This window comes from Caretta caretta, chromosome 2, assembly GCF_965140235.1.
Source record: "Caretta caretta isolate rCarCar2 chromosome 2, rCarCar1.hap1, whole genome shotgun sequence".
NCBI lineage: Eukaryota > Metazoa > Chordata > Testudines > Cheloniidae > Caretta > Caretta caretta.
Genome location: NC_134207.1, coordinates 85,449,938 through 85,471,994, shown reverse-complemented (window position 1 = coordinate 85,471,994; position 22,057 = coordinate 85,449,938). Strand labels below are relative to the sequence as shown.

The 22,057-nt window shown below is 37.7% G+C and overlaps 1 protein-coding gene across 6 annotated transcripts in view; it reads left to right on the top strand.

Moving 5' to 3' along the window:
* The window catches only part of LPIN2 (lipin 2), a 73,334-nt gene extending 54,561 nt beyond the window's left edge, over window positions 1-18,773 (top strand). For 4 of the 6 annotated variants that reach the window (XM_048840392.2, XM_048840384.2, XM_075125297.1 and 1 more), the window contains 12 exons: window positions 3,177-3,364; window positions 4,821-4,914; window positions 5,320-5,389; window positions 5,561-5,650; window positions 6,976-7,058; window positions 8,248-8,392; window positions 9,639-9,787; window positions 10,331-10,417; window positions 12,007-12,159; window positions 13,289-13,403; window positions 14,244-14,347; window positions 14,686-18,773. In XM_048840392.2, coding sequence (XP_048696349.1) covers window positions 3,177-3,364; window positions 4,821-4,914; window positions 5,320-5,389; window positions 5,561-5,650; window positions 6,976-7,058; window positions 8,248-8,392; window positions 9,639-9,787; window positions 10,331-10,417; window positions 12,007-12,159; window positions 13,289-13,403; window positions 14,244-14,347; window positions 14,686-14,830 — 1,423 coding nt within the window. In that variant the 3' untranslated portion in view covers window positions 14,831-18,773. The remainder of the gene's footprint in view (window positions 1-3,176; window positions 3,365-4,820; window positions 4,915-5,319; window positions 5,390-5,560; window positions 5,651-6,975; window positions 7,059-8,247; window positions 8,393-9,638; window positions 9,788-10,330; window positions 10,418-12,006; window positions 12,160-13,288; window positions 13,404-14,243; window positions 14,348-14,685) is intronic. The other 2 variants (XM_048840389.2, XM_048840393.2) reach the window with 2 other exon arrangements.
* Window positions 18,774-22,057: the final 3,284 nt, after the last annotated feature.

Sequence of the window (22,057 nt, the reverse complement as noted above, 5' to 3'; positions counted from 1 at the left end):
TCATGGAGTAATGGCCCAGTACTGGGGGCTTCTTCCATCAAGTCTGCAAGTTATCAGCCTCTGGGTTATGACCCCCAGGATATTACAAACAGGGTTCATGGGATTGCTACCACCTTCCTTTTCTTTATAGCTAGATGTTGAGGGATCCTGACACTTTCCTGTGGTAACATGGGGTGATATGGAAAAGCTGTTCTAGCCTATCCCCTTGTCAAAAGCAGGACTGTCATCAGTGCAGCATTTTCTCATGTATTCTGTTCAGTATAATTGACTCACTCAGTAATTTGCTTAGAGACTATATTCAGAGTCTTAAGCCTTTAATAAAGGCTAACAAAAATAATTTTTTATTAAAACGGTATTTTGCTACAGCCAAGCATGGATTATTTGAAGGTTTCAGGGGCATCCAAAACCTTCAGATAACTGCGGGAGCCAGCTAGCAGGCTTTGAACCTGAACACTAACTTGAGCACAGATTTTTAGACGACTGGTCTCCTCCTCCTTTCCCATCTGGCTCGAAAACTACAAAGGATCTATGCATGACCAAAATTTAGAAGCTGTGGTGACAGCCTAGTCACCATAGGTGAGCCTGTAATCCTGTCATCCTCCTCAGTCTCCCTCAGCTTTTCTTTTCCTGTAAGATGCCTCTGAGCTCAGAACTCCTCTGTAGTTTGGGAACTGGCTGAGAGAAAATGGTGGGAGGAAGATCAGGATGGGGGGGGGGGGGGGGGGCGGGGCAAAAAGGACTGCAGCAGTTCTTGGGAGCAGGACTGAAGCCTCTCCCTCTAACTGTAGAGTTCCTTCATCTGGGGAAGCGGCCGGTTTTGGAAGAAGTGAGGGAACAGGATGAGCTCCATTGAGTTGGCCTTTAGAGAACCATTTATCCAATGATGTTGATCCTTGCTCTTTTCCAAGGCTCCAGGGAACACTTTTCAGTTAATAGGGTTATAGATAAGTGAACCTGGATAATCAAGGTTTTAATTTGCTTAAAATGGGAGTTAGTGAAAGAAGACAACTCTCAGCATAGCAGCACAACAATCATCTTATGAACAAACAAGAATTAGTTTGCTTGTCTTTGCCTCAAGGCTCTACTTTCTGTCATATCACTTACAAAAAGCCTGCTAACCACATGAACTGCAGTTGGGAGCTCCAAAAGAACAAAACTCTTTAACAGATTCCTCCTCCCTTCCTGTGCTAAACAGTTGCCAGTCTTAAACTGTATCAACCATAATCTAGGATAGCCAAATTATCTAAACTCCTCCTGATTTTTACAGTGTTGGAGTGGCACTGAGGCCTTCATAAAATCAAAACTTACCATTCTAACACTGGAAATACAAATGTAAATTTGCGTTAGTTCCCTTGTCAAGAAACTACCTTGAGTATCATGAGCTTAAAGTAGTTATTTATAACTAGAGTGCCAAAACACATCCATTTCAGTGTCTGAGTAGAAGTGGAGTCTAAATTGGCTGAGCTAAGGAGATTGCTCCAAGTTAGTTAGCAGGTGCACTTTAAAAAAAAAAAAAAAAAAAAGGCAGCATTGTTTGTCTAAACTGGATACTAATTGAATCCAGATAGCAAGAAGACAGTAATATTTACTGATTAAACTAATAGATTTCCTACCACTGACAGTGTGCTGATTCAAGACAAGCAGGTAATTTAATTTAAAAATCATTTACCAAGCAATGTCAGCTAATAGTACACAGTCCAGCTTTCTTTTAAGTTCATTCTTATCCAGCCACACTTTGGTTCTAAAATCGGCAAGAAACTCCCTCCACCCTACCCCACCCCACCCCGGATTGACTTCTGAAAACTACTCCCTGCAGTCTGTATCCTACAACTTTTCAGATGTTAAGTAAGCCTTTCAGTTCTGGCTCTGCCAGTGTGAGTTGTAGAAATTCACTATGGGCATCCTGGAAAATATATAGTTTAAAATCTAAACTAAACAGTAGTTTCTAGAGTACATTCATTCCTTCCCTTCTGGAGATCAGGATTATACTGTTGCTAAACATTCAAATACTTTTAGTAACTGTTAGTTTCCTTTTTGGAAATCAAAATTAGGCAATATTTTGCTGCTTTTTTTGTTTTGTTTTGGGGGGGAGGGGAAAAAGAGGAGAATGAGACTGTTTGACATTATAAAATACATTAGGCCATATGCTGTGTGTAACAGTGTAGTGGCGTGTTTTGTGTATTTTAGTTTTTCAGAATATTAAAAACAAATAAACCCTGAAAACTTCAGTAGGAATAGTTTAGTCAATGTCGATCTCTAATTCAACTATAATGAAGCCCTGACTCAAGCATGTGCTTAAGTGCATTCCAAAATATTATCATGAACATGGGTGCTTGTCTTAAGTTAGTCAAATGACCATTCTAAGGCCAAGATTCTGCTCTCATTTAAACCAGCTTTGTACCAGTGTAACTCCAGTATGACTTCAGTGTAGTTATTCCTGATTTATGCCAGTGTAAATGGGAGGAGAATTGGGGTCCTCAGTCTTTCAGCATTATCAAGAGTTTTTCTTTTTTTTTTAAAAAGTTATTTAATTACTGATCTTTAGGTCCATGAACGTATTCAGTTTTCAGACCATTAGACAAATAATCTCTGTCTATTTCTTAGAGCCGGATTGTTTGGTCTGGATCATTACAAAATAAATTCCCGTCCAAAGAATATATCAGTAATGGTAGAGCAGATGACATTCCATTTTAATATTTCAATCGTGAGATGAAAGGAAATGTTAGTGAGAGAAAATACCTTGTGTTAACATCTGGATGCACAAATACTCAGATTTCCTTTTTCAGAAAAGATAGGTGTCAGAGTAGCAGCCGTGTTAGTCTGTATTCGCAAAAAGAAAAGGAATACTTGTGGCACCTTAGAGACTAACCAATTTATTTGAGCATAAGCTTATGAAGTGAGCTGTAGCTCATGAAAGCTTATGCTCAAATAAATTTGTTAGTCTCTAAGGTGCCACAAGTCCTCCTTTTCTTTTTTCAGAAAAGAGAATCTGGTCGTTGTAGAACAAATCTTTAATTTTGTAACAAAATATATTTGAAATACAAGAATATCTAGTGCTGGGATTGCGTTTTGTATCATGTGCTGCATGTAATACTGTGGTTGCATATACCTTAAAATACATACATATATGTATGCAAGAGAATTACATACACAAAATGTGAACTCCTTTCCTCTAGTGATTCTGATCCAAGTTCCAGACCATGGACTGAGTCAGATACCCTCTCTGGTTCCCAGTCACCACAGTCAGTAGGAAGTGCTGCTGCTGACAGTGGCACAGAGTGCATGTCTGATTCTGCTATGGACTTGCCTGATGTCACGCTTTCTGTCTGTGGAGGTCTAAGTGAAAATGGAGAGATCTCTAAAGGTATGTAAGTAACTAAGTCAAATTAAGCCAGAAATGTGAATTGAGTACAGCCTAATGAAGTTACTTAAGGTTGCTATACTCTTACTTTAGAAGACTGACATATGAAGCTGTTAGTTTTTAATTTTGATCTACGTGGGGAAGCATGAGAGAGCTGAAAACATGCTTGTATTTTATATGCTTTGGGTAAATCGACTACTGTGGAATCATATATACAGTATAAAACTCCCAAACATTTGCAAAGGATAGATGATGTGCATTTATATTATGGGCGGATCAGTCCAAAACTAGACAAGAAAAGCTCCTGTCTTCCTGACAGCTGTTTCTCTCCTTCTGCTGCACCATGTGTGAAATGTCTGACCACCATGTGTGAAATGTCTGACCACGTTTGGTACTGGCTCCCTCTGCGTTGCTTGCTTTGCCATTGTATAAAGCTTTAAAATTGTGTTTGTATCCCATTGCTTGATATACTTTCTTCTTTTTAATCTCTTGCTCAGCAAGAGGTGTCGGATGGCAAATGTCATCACCTTGGACTATCCTGCTTTAGAAGTGAAGGTTCATCTTCCTTTCCCCTCCCAAAATATTTCCTTATCCTGATCTTTTCATGTCACGTTGGTTTTGTCTCTAGTCTTTCCTGCTCGATTATTCACACTCTGTAGAAAGTGAAAGTTAACCATACATGCGTCTTACTCTTTTCTCCTTAAATTACACTTATTTCCTGAACATAATGGGATATTTAAGTTTTAGCATGTGTTTTATTCAATATTCAAGTTTTGCCATAAATATTCCTCTCCAGCAGACAAAGGGAGCTTAATTTTTTTTATAAAGTCCAAGATTGATACACATTTTGAATGTATATCTTGGTGATGTGATTTGTATAAGGTATAAAAATCAGACTTGAATTATAAAAAGCTATATTTAAAAAAAAATCATCCTCATGTGGAGCGGGGAAAGGGGGGGTTAGTGCACCGGAGGGAGAACATAACTGAGTAACACTGAATTTCTGTAAGACTGCATAGTTGCTGTCAAAAGCTATTCTAAGTAATGGGTACTTGTTAGCACTCACAAAACAATTGTTACTTGTAGGTTCAATGTGTAGATTTCATGATTTGATACACTTAAATTTTCATTTTTAAAAAATAAAAAGTAAATCAGTCTCCCTCCTGTACTACTTTACTTCTCGTTACTGTGACTGGTGGAGTGGGGGTCTGGAAGGTGAGGCCCTTCTGCAATTGAGGAATTGTTCATGGTAGCTTTCATGTTTTTCACCTATGACGTGGACCATTTTCAGCATCTCTTTTGGCTGATGTTAAAAAGTCAGCAAAGGTAATTGAAAACTCAAGGAAAAGGATTTATTAGTTTGTATACAAGACAATAGATTTACTGAAGGCAATCTCAAAAAGAGGAGGCAAAAATAGTTAATATTTAACTGAATTGATAAAATGTTCTTGTATTGCAGAAAAATTCATGGAACATATTATTACTTACAATGAATTTGCTGAAAATCCAGGACTCATAGACAATCCTAATCTAGTTATACGGATTTACAACAGGTAATTTCCCATTATTATAAAATGCTTACATTTCATATAGCTTTCCTTTTTTAGTAATACATTTTAAAGGCACTATATCTTTCAGTTCAAGTTCTAACTTGTATTTCCATATGTATTTTGTATTTGTGATCTTTTGCTCATGCAACATGCCTTTGAATTGCAGATTAAAGTCAGATTTGCATTTTCTAAAGCAAGATCTAGCAGCATTTGTCACTAACAGTAAACAGTGTGCATTAGGAAAACTATTTGGCTTGAAGCAAACATTAGTTGCATGTTTTTATGAGCAGCCTACAACAAAAATCAAACTTTATTACCAAGCAAAGAGCATGTTGCACGCTAATCAGTTATTTCTGCTGAATCCAGTCCATATTGTAGCTTCTCATCAAGACTATCTCCTTAAACCAGGTACTATAACTGGGCATTGGCTGCTCCCATGATTCTCAGCTTGCAGGTGTTCCAGAAAAGTTTGCCTAAGGTAAACTAACACAAACTTATACTTTAATGCAACTTGTACGTACGGTAATACAGAACTATAATTTTAATGTGTGTATATGTGTGTGTGTATGTATGTGTGTGTGTGTGTGTGTGTGTATATATATATATATATATATATATATATATATATAACTAAACTAAACATTTTCAGGCTACAGTAGAGTCTTGGGTTAAAGACAAGATGCCCAAGAAATCTGGAAGATGGTGGTTCTGGCGCAAGAGGGACAGCATGACTAAACAAGTAATTGAAGCCTATTTTATCTTTTAATGTTTATGTGAATCAAAATCAGATGTGAAATTTTGCTCTTAAATGCATCAGACAACATGTGCTGATCAGATCTTTGGCAGTCAGTGCTGTAAAACTGCATGTTCAATTATTCATCAATATTATGTAACTATTTAAACTTCTTTTGAGGTTTAGAGACTAAAATATCACTAGTAACATTACCAACTAAACACAACAAATTTGGATTGAAGGATCTTGGGGCTTGTTTAAATGCTCTGCAGTTTGGATTACGGGGGTGTGAATTGCAGCACGTGCTAGCATGCTACACTGTAACTCCACTGTGTGGATGCTGTTGGCACAAGTTAAATTACGTAGTTTGTGATGCTGGGTTCCTTTTAGTTCATGCCAACATCCATATGAAGGAGTTACGGCACAGTATGCTGCAATTCACACCCAGTAGCTCCCACTGTGGGGCCGTTTTTACATAGCCTTTAGTTCAGATTGTCCTCACTGCAAACCATCAATTGTCTTCAAAACTACTTTTCAAAGAAGTTGCGGTGTATTTTGGGACCTCCTATAAAAGGGAAATAGAAAAATGGGCAGTGTTCTGTCAGTCTGCCCCTTACATAATTACAGCACTCTAATTTTGACTAGCTATTTTAGGTTGATTTAAGCTTTCTTCCAGTACTTTGAACATGCATTTCTTTAACTTCAACACTTATTAGGGTTTATTTTTAGTGAATTTAATGTTTCTAAAAGATGTTGGATCGAGAGTCTTGATTACTACAAAATGGTCAGTAGGAGTGCCAATTTCCATCATGCTCTCCTGCACACATGCCACAACACCAAGCTTGGAGAGGTCCATTTCTAAAGATGGCTGTCCCCAAGCCCATTCATGGTCTCAAGTGCTACTGAAAAGGCTAAAAATTTTAATACAATTTCTATTATAGGAATATTTGCCTGCTAGGATCAAGTCTTGTACTGATTTTATCCTTTTTGTTTTTTAAGACACTCATAAGTGACTTGGTTGCAAGATTTGGATCATAGATGGTGCACCAGAAAGTGACTGATTAGAGCATTATTTACGTTAGTTAGTATATGGTTTGCAGAGTCCTTCCTGTTTGCCTACAAAATTAAATATTTTGAGGAGAAATGGTCTATGAAAGGATCTCTTATGAAGTAGTCCCCGTAATGAGCAAATTTGAGTATCTCATACAGATAGAGTAGCAAATTTACTGCTTATATGATAGCTATTTTGGTTATGCCTGAAATTTAAATTAGTTCTTGTCAGTGCGGATGCCTAAAATGTTGGTATGTTCTTGATTCTTGTGCTATCTTAGCTACCAGAGGCAAAGGAGGGGAAGTCTGAGGCACAAAGAACAAATGACCTGCCAGCAACTACAAAAGAACAAGTTAATAGCAGGTGTGTTCCTGTCTGAAGATTCGTTTGCAGGCTCAATAGTGTCATGATTTTTGAAGAATTCAATGAGGATTTACTGTGAGAAGAAACGTTTCCTCTGAGCTACTAAACAAAAACAGATAGTTTCAGCCAACACTTCCATAAGAAACTGTTTGGCAGTAAACAGTTTAGGCACTAGCAATGCATATTAACTCCTTAAATCATATGAGAATATGTAGGTGTATGGTGTCTGTTGGTTTCTTCTTATAAAATCCTAATCTTCATTGGATGATTTGCACAATATGCCCTCTTTTTGGGGAACATACAAGAATCAAAACAATAAAAATAGTATTGACTGTAGTGAGTGAGTCACCCAAGAACATAGTTGGGGACTAGTAGCAACCAGCACAAAACTTCTTTCTGTCTAGTGCTAGCTGTTAAAAATAAGTCCCCATAATGTTTTGTTCCCTTGCCGTCCAAGATTTTAATAAGGGGTGAGAGTAAGGTTTAAGAAAGTATCTAAGTGTGCCATGGTGGTAGGAATACCCCAGGAAACTTAAATGTAACTCTAGTTATTTTAAATCCTGAAATTTCACATTAATTGGCAGAGAAATAAAAACATACAGGGTAATCTTTAGAGGTTAGCCTCTAAATTGTGTAATTTATTAGCCCACCTTTAATCTTTGGTCTCAGAGAGCTGTCATTAAGAATTATTATAAAGTACCACCACTTGTCCAATATTCCTCTTCATCTATGGTGTACCTAGTTCAAGAGCACAGCAATAGTGACAAACTGGTCTCATGTCCCTACCCAACCTGAGTCAGCTCCAATGTAAATAGCATTGTTTCAAGGCTTCACCAATACCAGGATGTTACAAGACATGTCTTCCCCACCCTACTAGCATACACTAGCCCTGGTTTGACACATGGTAACACACAAACCTCAGTAATCTGTAGTGGAGTTTCCCATCGTAGTGTGGTTTAGCCAGATTAAGATGGTGTGGGCATTTTTTTTCTTCAAAATACACATTCTATCCTAGATTAAATCTGTATACCTCAAGAGCTAATTTTCTCAAGGCCATGGGAAATCCTTGATACAAGCAGAAAATCTTGATATTTAAAATTGGTCTTGCACATATGAGAAGAGATGAGTTTTAAGCCAATACAAAAACATTTTCTACAGCTTACTTTTATTTTGGTTGATGTCATATTAGGCTGACAGAAGATGATTCTTCTAGTGATGAAGGGTCACAAGAGCTGAAAGAATCCCTAAAAATAGATTCTGTCCCAGTGGAACTTCCAAGCCATGGGAACACTATCTCTTATAAGAAGTCACTTAGATTGTCTTCAGACCAAATAGTAAGTGGTATATTTTTGCATGTTGCAACTCTGATAAGTGTTCTGTTTTTTTCATATTGAGTTTTTCACTAAAGTTTCCAATAAAAATAAAGTAGGACCAAAATAATTTATATGGGTTCCTATATTTAGCACTTTGGACACGGAACGACTGGATTTAAAGGACCTCTGCTTCCTTGTACTATGTAGGAATGCTGCAGTCTTAAAAAGACTTCGTAGTTCTGTGTTACGGTGAAAAATCATCTAACAAATATAATCCTGGTAATTGTCCATATTTTTTCTGCAGAAAATAGTCAAACCACTATATCAGGACCTTGCTAAATATTTGATCATTCTTTCTCATCAAGGCAAGAATTTAATTTCCATTTCTGTCCCTTTTTGAAAGTGACCTATACAAGTAGGAAAGGATAACATCACCTAAAGGCTGCATCCACGCTGGCAAAAGTGGGGACCCATAACTTATCTGGGGTGTCACTTCACCACAGTTGCAGGAGTGGAAGCTGGAATGCAGCCAGGCCTCTGGTATCTTTATTATTGTTCTGTCCAGGCTTATTCTGAACAGAATTAGATGACGCTGTGGTAAAAAAAAACACTACAGATTCTATCCGTGGAGCTCCACCAGTGTTGAATCCTGGTCCCATTTTTGCTAGTGTACATGAGGGGGGAAAAAATTCTTTCTCTAGATGAGGAAGAGGCACATATTAGTATTAATAAAAGATGGCTCAGGAATTCTAAATATAGATATTACAGATGGCCTTGCATAATTAGTTCCTTTTCATCTACTTAGATATAATTAGATGCTCTAGAAATGGTATCTTTGCGAATCTTGTCTATTTGCATCAATGAAAGTTAACTCAGTAGTAAAGAATAGCAAGGATTTTTCAGGAGGAAGATATACATTGTTTTTTTAATTCTTTTCACCAGAAGATAATTGCTGATGTAGAATAATGCTAAAATAAAATCGAGGATAGGTTCCTTTACTAGCAGAGGGAGAAAGTTGAGAAATTACCAGGATTGTTTCTTTTGATAGGCAAGAGGGAGGGTTGTTGTATCTGGATAGTGCACCAAACTAACATTGGATTTTGTGAAATGGCTTTAATCTGAGGATGCAATAAATACATAATTACAAATCATATTTAATCTGAATACACAAATAGATGTGTATGAGCACCCACGACATTTCCTATAGCTCTTTTGCTAAAACTCTTAACTATGCAAAACACTTTAATAGTTTTGGTTCATTTTGAAGGCAAAATTGAAGCTGAGAGATGGTCCAAATGATGTTGTGTTTAGTATTACAACCCAATACCAAGGTACTTGCCGTTGTGCAGGAACAATATACCTCTGGAACTGGAATGACAAAATCATCATCTCTGATATTGATGGAACAATAACAAAGCAAGTACCATTACATCATTTTTGCTTTTATTTAAATTTGTTATGATATGTTTCACTGTTGTTTATAGCACCCGCCTTTGAAGAGCTTATAAAGAGTGATTCAAAGGGAGCTTGAATCCAGCCTATCCTCTAAGTTTACATCATAGAGAGAATCCCAATGCAAGATTGCTGATTACAGTATTCTTCAGTGGTGTTTGACTGTAATTTGTACTTTTACTTACAGTAATCTATGATGAGAGTTTTAAAAGAATAATATAAATGTAGCACCATTGTCTTTCAGTGATATCCTGGGTTTTTTCCCTCCAGTTTAGTGGGTAGCTTGAGACTGGGTGTAGTGACTTACTGTTGCATCGTGGGCTCACTAATGGCTCAATCCAGACAAGCTACCAAAGCTTTGCTGTAACCTCTGGAATCTGTTGCACAGAGATTCTTTGAATCTTCCACATATATTTGTTGCAAAACAAATTCAGTGACATGTATTATTTTTATTTTTAATGCAAAATCTCTCCTTGTATACTTAGTTCTGATGGTTCTTGTTTTTAGGTCTGATGCCTTAGGTCAAATTCTCCCCCAGCTTGGCAAGGACTGGACCCATCAAGGCATTGCAAAACTCTACCATTCCATCAATGAGTATGTATCTTACTTTGAAATATCTGGGTATTTGGGATTACTAACAAAATTAACATAAAACAGATTAACTGAGTTTGATTTAGACCACCTATTCATAACCTAAATAATGAAAAATAAATTGTCTGCTACAAACTAAATTATTTTACATTAACAGAACTTTCTAAAACATGTGCTATTGCTTTGCCCATCAACTACCACTTTCCCTGGTAATCTGTTTTTTTTCATTGTATTTCCAAAGAATAGAGTCAGATTTTAGTTTTAAAAATTGTAGTTTTATAACAGAAATTCTAAAGACATTCTTCACTGTTATGCTGGTTGGGAAGCAGAATTGTAGCAGTGTTCTTCAGATTGCAGTGTCTGTTATACTTTAAAAGAATCATGAAAGCACTTAACTATTTTGTAAAAGTTATTTGAAATGTAAGTGTTGGGCCTAAACTGTGTGCTTTCAGCTATTTATATCTTGCATAATTTTATACATGTAAGTTACTGAACTCTACGTGTACAGTAATTAATGCTGCTTCTTAAAAATGTTCAATTTTTTAAAAAGCATAGAGTCTAGTAATCTTTTAAATTGTTCAGATTTTTTAAGTTAACAGATATCTTTTTCCTTCCTGATTTGGTCCTTTGTGTGGCAAATACTTTTCAAAAACATATTGATGGCACCACTATTCACCAACAGCCCTGGGAATAGTATTTAGCTGCATTTAGTATTGTGCCTGAGGGATACTAGATGAGTAATTGTTTGGGAATATTTTCAAATAACTTATTTTCAATACAATTTTTCTAAATTGAAGTTTAGAATCATTGCCTTGACAGATTAGATTCGAGGCCCTGAAACCTTCATGCTGACCTCAGATATAATGCAGAGGGCCAAATGTTGCCTTTTCATGCCCATTACTGTCAATGGGAATTGGGCAGAACTTCAATATCTTATGCATTGGAAGCAGCAATCTTAGTATTGTGGGTCAGATTTCATCAGGCCTCTAAAAATGCACTTGCATCCACTTGCACGCACAAAACCAACACTGTGAATATGCTCAGCTGAAGCTTTTTTTCATATGAATAGATGTGCCTGGAGAGTCTGCAGGAGCATTTTTAGAGATTTACTGAAAACTCATTGTTGTTCAGCAATTCTGACGTGACATACTGTAACTAAATATTTTTGCCTACAAGCAACAGCAGAACCTTTTAATATCCAGAAATGGAGTCCTTATCTGCAAATGCACGTTTAAATAATTGCTATAGCTAATAGTGGGGGGTTGAATGAGAGTTGGATATAGGTTTGTTTACAAAATTATTATTTTTTGCCAATTATACAGAACCACCAGGTTGTGCATAAATCTAACCTGTAACAGTGTGATCTTCATACTTAGTACCTGCTCTACTTTCCCCTTCACTATTAGGCTTGCTTTTTGAGTCTTTAAATTATTATGGACTCTTCAAAGTAGGCACAACCTCCTCTTTCTCCTGAGTGTACAATGAGATTGCTGCCCTGATTGGTGCTTCTAGGCACTACCATAATACAGAGCTGATCTTAGCAAAAAATTTTTTTAGCTGGAATATAAATTAAGCAGAATATTCTTCCTTAGGAATGGCTACAAGTTTCTGTATTGCTCTGCTCGTGCCATTGGAATGGCAGATATGACAAGAGGGTACTTACATTGGGTGAATGACAAAGGAACAATCCTACCCAGAGGCCCCCTATTATTGTCCCCCAGCAGCTTGTTCTCGGCCTTTCATAGGTAAGCACATAGGTATTGGCAATTTTATTTGTACTAAGGAGGCATGGGAGTGGGAGGAGGTAAATAGAAAAGGTTTGAGAAACTGAGTGAAATAGTTCATAAAGCAACCATCATTATGCCATTGTTTTTATTTTTACCCCTGCAAACTGAAGAGGGCCCATGGCTTTATTATGACCCCCTGAAACCATTTGCTCATTCCAAAATGTTTAATTTGCAATGTAACGTTTGTGATCATGTGCATGTATTAAAAGCTGTTATAGCAGGTAAAATATCAGCCCAGTAAAGGAGGTGTTTGTCCACTCCTCTTCCTCCCATCCTGTGACTGACACTAAACATAAGGTTCTGTACGTATCAGTAAAATTCTGTCCAGAGAAGTATGGCTGCAAGAACTGCAGAGTTGAACTTCCACAAGCTAATCTGGATTTCCCATCTCTTCACTGCCACACTGAGTGGTATTAGAACCTTGGGAATTCTACATTGTGACGAATCTAATGATTAATATTACTTATTATCAAGAACAAATCTAGGAGGCTGAACATTTCTGGGTTATCTAAATATCTGAGACAATCACTGCTGGAAACTTCAATAGACTAATCACTTGTCAATGATGATATCTAGTTAAGGTAAAAGTAATACAGTCTTAAGAAAAGTAAAATAAAAATGAACTGACACAATAAGTTGCGGCCAGCAGTGCCCCCAGTTCTACCCCCACTAGTCACTGGTAAAACTGCCATTGTCTGCAGTGGGAGCAGGTCTGAGAGTAGACCTAATGTGTTCCTACATATCCTCACTTGCCATTTTTCCTGATCTGCTTAAATGATCCTCTGAGGTGGCAGAGACCTTGTCAGAACAGTTATGAATTTGGTATGGCATTAAAATTTACCAGCCCAGGCACAGAATCTGTTGATCTGCATTTTACTGTGATTCCTCGTAAAGGAAAAAACGAGTTATGTTTTACTGGTCTTGGGCAAATGGATTTTTTTTTTTTTACAGCTGGTACAATATCTGCACATTTGAAATTTCAGCCACACAACGTACTGTGAGAATGCAAACACCAGCTGAATAGGGGGAATTACCCCTTTGAAATGGTGATTTAGGATTCAGTGATTGTGTTCAAATTTTATTCTAGGGAAGTGATAGAAAAGAAGCCTGAAAAGTTCAAAATCGAGTGTTTGAATGATATCAAGAACTTGTTTGTGCCGAGTAAACAGCCTTTCTATGCTGCTTTTGGAAACAGGCCCAATGTAAGTCTGCACCTTTCTAATTGAAGGGTCAAAACACCCAAACAATTTTATTTGTGAAGCAAGGGAAATAAGGGGTTTTTTTTTTTGGTCTTTTTACAAATGTAAGAAGGCAATTGAACAGCTTTAATTTATTAAACACCTGATGACATTTCCTTTTTATGACCCAGTCATATAAACACACTTAGAAATAACTTCACTCATGCAACCGTTCTACTGGCTTTGGTGGAACTACATGTATTAGTGAAGTTACTCGTATGTAAATGTTCTCAGAAACTGGTCTTTAATAAATATAGGATAACATTCCATCCTTTGGTGTTTCTGCAGTGGTGTTCTGAGAGCCAAAGTTTATTAATTCCATAGCAATTCAATGCAGAAACTTTCTTCTTGCACACAATTCTCACTTTCCTCTCCCTGTCTTGTCTTCAGCCACATAGGTGCTGAGCCCTGAACTAGCAAGGAAGGGATGGGTCCCAAAAGTACTGCTTTTCCACTCCAGAAATGGAATATTCCCCCACAGAATCATTTTGTTGTTTGTGGCCTAAGGCCTAGGAACAAATCTTACTTCCCAGACTCTGGCTGGAGGTTCATCTTATTTGCTGCTGTATATTCTAACCCCTTCTATGCTGTCTAAGGTTTATGGCTTCTAAATATGTCTGATGCTTTGCATGTCGTCTTTTTAACTTTTGAAGAGCCAAATTTCAATTACTTCAATCTGCATTTAAATGTATCTTCATGTTCTTTCTGTAAAGTTTTTTTTTTCTATTGAGCAGTGCTCACTCACATAAGGGAATCTGAAAGCAGAGTAATTTCCTTCTGCACCATTGTTCATGCTTTCTGCAGGATGTATATGCCTACACGAAAGTGGGAGTCCCAGACTGCAGAATATTTACAGTGAACCCAAAGGGTGAACTGATCCAGGAACGGACAAAGGGAAACAAGTCCTCGTAAGACCACTTTTATTATTTCAAATGGTCAGAAGAAGTATGGGGGGCGGGGAGAGGGAGACTGAGCTTCGAGCAAGGCAGTAACCATTGTAACAGTGATGCTGTAATATGAAATCTAAAGGAATTGTGTGTAATCCTGCCTACTAGCGATCTTCAGCCTCAGATATTTACTGAAATTTATTCAGTAAGAAAATGTAAACTAAAAGGTAAAGTGGAAAATAGCTTTTGGAGGAACACTGTCTCTTTGACTCTCGGCTTTTGGAATTACATTTCTAAAGTTGTGCAACAATAGAACAGTGACTAGACTGTGAAATAACCCTCTTCTTTTTCTGATGTAGGTATTTCAGGCTAAGTGAGCTTGTGGAACATGTGTTCCCACTGCTCAATAAAGAACAGAGTTCTGCTTTTCTGTGCCCGGAATTCAGTTCCTTCTGCTATTGGCGACAACCATTTCCTGAGGTGAACATGGAAGACCTAGCCTGAACAGCTCTGCTCACCTGGAGATGGGATTTCATATCCAGTCATTCAACTTCAGTTTAAATGTGAAGAGAGAACTCCTGTTCTGGAGATGCCAATTTATACATTGGTACCATGAGTCTTACTTAAGACAATACTTTAAGTCTACGGGTTTGGCACAAACAAACAAAATGCCAAGTTTCTGTAGCTCTGACTTTGTCCTTTACTTGACTTTTTAAGGCATTTGAGATCAGCCTATATGATAGCAGCAGCACTGAGTCACTGGCGTTTTCGCTGCATCTATGCCTTTCCGTAGATACAAAACTTACCTTCAATACAGACTTTTTTATATTAGTCTCCTTAATATTTTTTTAAAAAATAAGCCAAAACATGCATGGAAGCTGCCAAATAGACTATCAGCCAGGTTATAGCAGTTACAGACTAATTTTCAAATTGGTCATTAGGCCATTTTAAAAAGGAGTAACTGTCTGAAACAACTATGGCTCCATTCCTCATAAACAAAATATAGAAAATGTCTTCAACGTTAACCACCTGACAGAAACGGAAGATATAAAGTCCCTCCTGAAATGTAAATAGTATTGTCACGTGTACAATCTAGTGTATATTCAAAGTAGAGGCTGAGCTTGTGCAGCACAGTGCCACTTGTTAACTCTGGCTCTTACATTTTTCTAAACATACAGTGATTTGACCATTTTATGAGCTTCTTACTTAACGTCCTTATTTTAAATCGAGCTGTCTTGAGAAGTTCCAGTATGCCTTTTGATTCTTGAATGACTTCTGTTATTCCCAAGCTGCAACCTTCCATGTCAATTTTCAATTCAGAGAAAATTGAGAAAAAGCTTTACTGTAATAGCTGAGAAGTGGGCATTTCTTTACCCCATTGAAATGCATATGTGTGTGCACAGTGTGTAGGCGAGTAAAAAGCATGTAAAGATTATATTCAGGGAGTTGTCATTGAAGAAAATTATGTATTTAATTTTTTTAATGGAATCTACTGCAGGCCTTTCCAGAATTCTGTGTTAAGGGTTTTCAGTTGTTGAAGGAAGTACAGTACAGCAGCGAGCCCCCTGGTGTAAGGTCTGAGTGATCTGAATGCTGTGTAGCGGAGCAGAGCCAGCGGAGTTTTCAGGTAAATGACGAGCATTGCTGTGTGGCTATTCCTTGGTTTCAGACCAGCTCCTATAAACTACTGTATTATGCTAATTGCCTCACAGGCCTAATACTTACCAACTCCAAAAGCAGTTTGCCTGCAGTCTTCACTGGGTATCCAAAAAGTTAGTGAAAGCAAAGTTTTTTCCTTTTAGTTTGTACAGCACCCTTCTTAAGAAGGGTATAGCATAAAGCTGGAGTGAGATTCTGTGCTGTGCCTCTTAGAGGTGCAGAGTGGCATTGAGGATGTTGACCCTAGGCTGTCAGTGAAAACAGCAGATTTGGTAGATTTTTAGATGGAATCTTTTATTTCCTTTGTCAGTCTGAGAATTCTCCCTGTGAGGTTCTAACACAACAGGAGCTAGCTCCAGCCAACTGAAAAACAGATTCACTGAATATCATTTGAAGTAGGTTATTTTTAATGAATAGCTCGCAGCAACTGGAATTATAAGCAAGGAGATGAAGTTGCAAAGGGGACTTGGCTCTTTCATGAAGGCTGCGGTGAAGGAAAGGAAAAAGCAAGTTACATCAGTGTGAACTTTTCTGTGCCATATAAACAAATGATTTAAATGGCAGCCTCATTAGAGTATATGGTTTTCATGGTATGCTAATAATCATTTCCACAGAAAAGTTGGCCATTCCCCAAGTCTACTTAGTGGTTAAGTAGAGGGGACTACATTTCTTTCATGATCCAAACAAATGTCTAAAGATGTTGTTTTATAAGTTAGTATTTGCAGCAGCCATAATTTTATACCAGGATTACTCAATCAAGAGCCACAGTCTTTGTCTATAATGGAAGCAGTAGTGGGCTGCAAATGCTATTGCTGGTTTATTTCACAGGTTCAGATCAGAACCGAATGTGGCCTATTTTATAGATCACTGCACTGAGCAAAGACTTATAAACCCCAGTCTTTAAAAGCCCGGTCGGTATCTGTTTTTATTTCTTTTCTTGGTTTTTTTCTAATAGGGAAAGCCATTTCACAAAGGGTAAAATTTTCATAAGTTGCTTTGAAAAATCAATGAGTTACAGGCTATTAAGTGAAAAAATTTCCCATCAGTAATGAAGCAATCTTTCCACAAAAGGAACGGACCTGTATCTCCTAGATTAGTTCTTCTGTGGTAGTCAGAATTTCCTTCAGCACTTTCAGCTAATTATCTTCCTTGGCTAGTTTTCTCTTAACCTAGGTTTGCATGATGTCTACAGTTTGACACATGCAGTGATGAATTCTGTGCACTTTATGGTGGGGACAGGGTAAAATCAACATAAAACCTGTTTTAAACAACCAACTGAATAGGTTAAAATGTCTCCTTTAAGCACCAGTAGTTTAAATTAGTGTGAGCACTTGGGTTGTGTTGCAATTTTGGGATGAATTTTTGGCATTTGGAATTTCCAAAAAGCTGCTGAATAAATATGCTGCCCTTCCACTCTGTTTGTGATGATTACAATTCTGCTATATAGGTTTTGATACAATGCAAAAGTGTTCTTGAGTCTTCCTGTTAAGCAAATGTTTTTTTTATTTGAAACCAACTTGCATTTGGAGCCCTACTCAGATTGGATGATAATATTTCTTTAGAATCCATTTTGGGGACTGAACTTGGGTGTTCCATGCAGACCATTACTTACATACACAGGGAGGTAAAATGTCCAGTATTCCAAACAGATTCTAGAAAAGACATCTCATTAGCGAAAACCTACCATTTGACAGTTCTACAGTATGAAGTGGATAGATCAGAATTACACATTAGTCTGCTTCCTTTATTTTACCTTAGTGGAAATAGATGGTTTGAAAACAATGTTTGTGCTAAGCCTATTTCAGATGAGCACAAATTAATTCATTCTTTCTGTGAAAGAGAGGAGCTTTTAAGTGTGTGTACACACACGCACACCTCTTTTAAGACTGTTGTTGAAGATGCAGATCCCCTTTGCATTAGAACAGTGTTTGACACCATAAACTTCCACAATATTTATCTGCGGATAAAAAAGGAACACTGCAGTTCAGATCTGGTCAGTCCATTGGACACTGCCCATTTCTATAGTGATTAAAGATCATAACTTAGTCACTTGTATGTATAGAGGTAAACATTTCTGGATTTCTTTTTTACTTTTGTGTGTTTAAGCTTGTAATCTTTTTTGAGTATAGAAGTGCAGGTGTGATGCTGGATCATGTATTCTTAGCCTCGTGACATCATTATACTGTTTCTAGAACATAAAGTCTTCAACTGGAAAAGTCTTAACACTTAAATCAACTAAATTACATAACTTCTGACAAACTCTGAATCAATCTGGCAATTGTAAGCCAAATGGGTAAAAAGATGCATTTGACATTGTATTCAGGTCTCCTAGAAATAGACTCCTTGACATTTGAAGGAGGAGTTTAATTACAACTTCATTATGAAACATTAAAAGTGTCCAGTGAATTTTAGATGATTTTGAATTGTCACTTTTGCCTCAAAGTTTTGTTTCCTATGTTAAATCCTGCTAAGTAGGATGAAACTCTGCTTCATCTTTTTTTTAAAGTGTTAATTATCTCCAGATGAAAGCTGCATTTTGGTTTGTTTTTCAGGTGAGGGTCAGCAGAACTCTTTAATACTTTCTATTTCATTATTAATTGAGAACATGTGAAATAGTTGATTGTTAAAATACACAATCACTAATAAGTTAAATTATCAACTCTGTGAATATGCCAGTACAGTGGTCTTTGTAAAGACTGGACTGTCTTTAGGTAAATAACCTACACTTTGGTGCAATGTTTATTGATGTTCAAAACAATGTTGCCACAATAAACAAACTTAAACTAAAGAGGTTTTTTCTCTTTATTCTTTTTAAAGAATGAAATTCTCATTGGCTCTTATAATAGGTTGCCAAAGTACTAAATAAGGATGTATGTAAACCAGCATTTCATATTTTAAATGGAATCAGGTTTATCTAATGAAAATACCTATTTAAAAAAAAATCAGGAAGAAAAGCAAATGTTCCTTTAGAATACTTCCAGGGGCTGATTAATGATACACAGTTACTGTAAGGTTGCTGATATTATTCAATTCTGTTACCTGTACTGATAAAAGTAAATGTGAGGTACTAATATAGATCACGTGTCACTCACAGTCTACTAGGGAAGTTTACTTGTTCTAGTCACTTGCTATTTCCTACGAGTTACTTTTATCCAACCAGCTTTTACACTCTATTCATGATAATCCATCTGATTCAGTAACTTTAATATGGGACAGTAGTGAATTGTGTACAGAAATACTCACTAGACAAAAATAGTTGTGTCTTTGACTCTTCGCAGTATAAATGAATAATGTGTGCCCTTCCCACCACTTAATCAAACACAATTTCCTCTTGTACAGAGCTCTATAGCTGGGCCCCCAGACCACTTCAAAACTACTGGAGTGGGGGCTCTGCTACAGCACATATGGTGCCACTTCCTGCTGTACTCTACCCACTATCTGCCTGGGCATAGCATATGTGGCAACTTAAAGTAACAGATTTGCTGTCTCTTACATGGCCACAAGTAGCATTAAACATGGGATTGCCAACAATATTTACTGAAAGTGGCAGACATAATCTGTCCCCCTTCTAGATACAGGATTCCAGACAAGATGGACAAACATCAGGACTAGAATGGCAAACCCTGTAGTTCAGTGTGCGTAGACCTATTGTTAGGACTTTGTTAGACTTTGCATCTCCTAATGTCTCGGAGCACCCATGGCAATGGAAGAAGTTGACAGAAAGACTAGTTGTGGTGCTGCTGGGTTTGGAAAGAACACAAGTTCCAAAAAGGTATGCACTCAATGCAATTTTTTACCTTGAAAAAGCAGACCTATCCAAGGCTGTATCATTACTGAAGTATGTCAGATTGCCCTCTCTGAATCAAGTGTCTCTTTCCTCAGCTCTGGTGTGGGAACACTGTTCTGCACCTGCATCAAAGAGATCTGTGAGGAGGAGGATGAGCCATCTGAGCAGAGGCACCAGCTGAACTGACTGGCTAGCTAAAAACTGCATCTGCAATATTTCTATTCTTGTAGCTAAGACCTCCACAAAACCTAGACCAATGTTTCAAACTGGATGACTCAGAGATGGCCTAAATCCCAGGCAAGAGCCAGGTGGAAATTGTGATGGAAGAGCCAAAGGTGAATAGCAAAGCAGTCTGTTGTAAAATAAAAAAACCCACTACACTTCTGCTGGCTGTGCTGCACATATTCTCTTTCCAAGGCTAAAAAGAGAGGCTAGACAGTGCACTGTTAAGCTTTACTTTCCCTCCACTTACACTCTTCCTAGACATTACTCTATGCACTATCATACAATAATGCCCCTTATTGAAAGCTGTCTATTGTAAAATCCCTCATGTTTGAGATAAATACTATAACTGCTTAATATTTAATATTATACACTCTTAAAGCATATATCATATAACTTAACACAACACCAACTGGTTTTTATTCCTACTTAATTTTTTAAGGATTGTTCTTTCATGCTTCGTAAAGTCTGGCACATACCTTGCGGGTGATTGATTTTGGAGTGAGTGTGCGTCTGACTTGTGATGACACGAGACTGACTTGCATTTGGTTCCTGTGGCAGTGTGGTGTTTTGAGACTTATGTTCTCTCTTGGTCCATCTGTATCCTGCTGATCAAGTTTCTGTGGACTGCATATTTCACTGTCCTCTATTCAATTTCTTTCATTAATACTTGCTGTAGTAAGGCTGGGGCTAGACACCATGATACACAAGCATCTTAACATAAAGCATGGTACTGGGCTACTATTACTGCAGTCTGTGGGAGTGTTTCTCCACTCAAGAATTGCTAGCCATATATTTGCTTTGGCTTTTTGCACTTTTTAAAAAACAGTCAATGCTGTGATGTGACTAAATTCCTATTCTCAGGTAAGTTGCACAAACTCAGTAAAAGTAACTTGTGGTCTGTCTGAATCTAAACAGTTTGGGATACCATGCTGCTGCTTTGTCTATGGTGGTTGCTCTAGTGGTTCATCTAGTGCCCAGAAATGAGGTTGTGTTTGGTGAAAAGGTCCATTCCTACTTTGCTCCAAGGTCTGTTGGGCAATATTGTTTGTTGTCTTTTAGCTGCTTGGTCTGTATTTCCCCACATGTATCACATCTGCTCACCAGGACTCAGAAATCCTTCGTCATGTTTGGCCACTATGTTGAATCTGTCTTTTCGGATACAGGCTTCAATTCTAGAATAGCGCTGACAAATACTTGTTTGTTCTCCCATGATCTGGGTATTATGCTTTGACTGCCTTTATATATGATGCTATCTTGTAAGCTCATCTCAATAGTCCTAGTATTCTTGAGAGGTCTTCATGTGTCTGCCCATCCATAGAATGACAGATGCTAGCACTTGTAAATCTTTGTCTTGTATGTTTTATTCTCGGATTCTTTCCAGGCACATAACAGGCTCGACTGATGTTTTCTGTTAGACTGAAGATCTCATTCATGTTATATTTCCAAGCTGCCTGGCTTCTCTGGATAAGTCAGCAGCAGCACTACCTCCTGTACTTGGCTATCACTAGACAAAGCTTTTTTTTTTTTTTTAAAGGGAGCTTGCCTGCCAGCTGGGTTTCCCTGAGCGCTCAGCTCGCATTGTTTCCATGAGTCATTTCTAGGACAGCCACCAATAGTGTAACAACACTTGACTCACACATCGCCTGGAGCCAACTTCTTAGAGCATAGTCTTCTGGGAGGAGTCTCTCACTTCTTTGCCTATACTAGGAGCAAATTGGTTGTCCTAATAGTTGGCTCACAGAGAGTGAGGCCATATGGTCTATGTCTACACTAAAAGATATGGCTTGAAAGCATGAAGCAGACTTAAGGCAGAGGAAAATAAACTCCCCACCGCACCCCCCCCTTAGCATGCTGTATGCTAAAGCAAGTAGCTTTATAAAACACTTAAAGCTGCACTGTGGTTTCAGGGAAAACAACATATAGCTTCTAGGGAAAGAAGGGAAAGACATTTGGTGTGCTTTCTGTCACTGGCTGAGAGACCGCAGCTCCTCCACTTAGTAGTTTTCCTACTATACACCACACAAAATCCTAGCCTCAACTTAGCTATAACTTGCTCACTG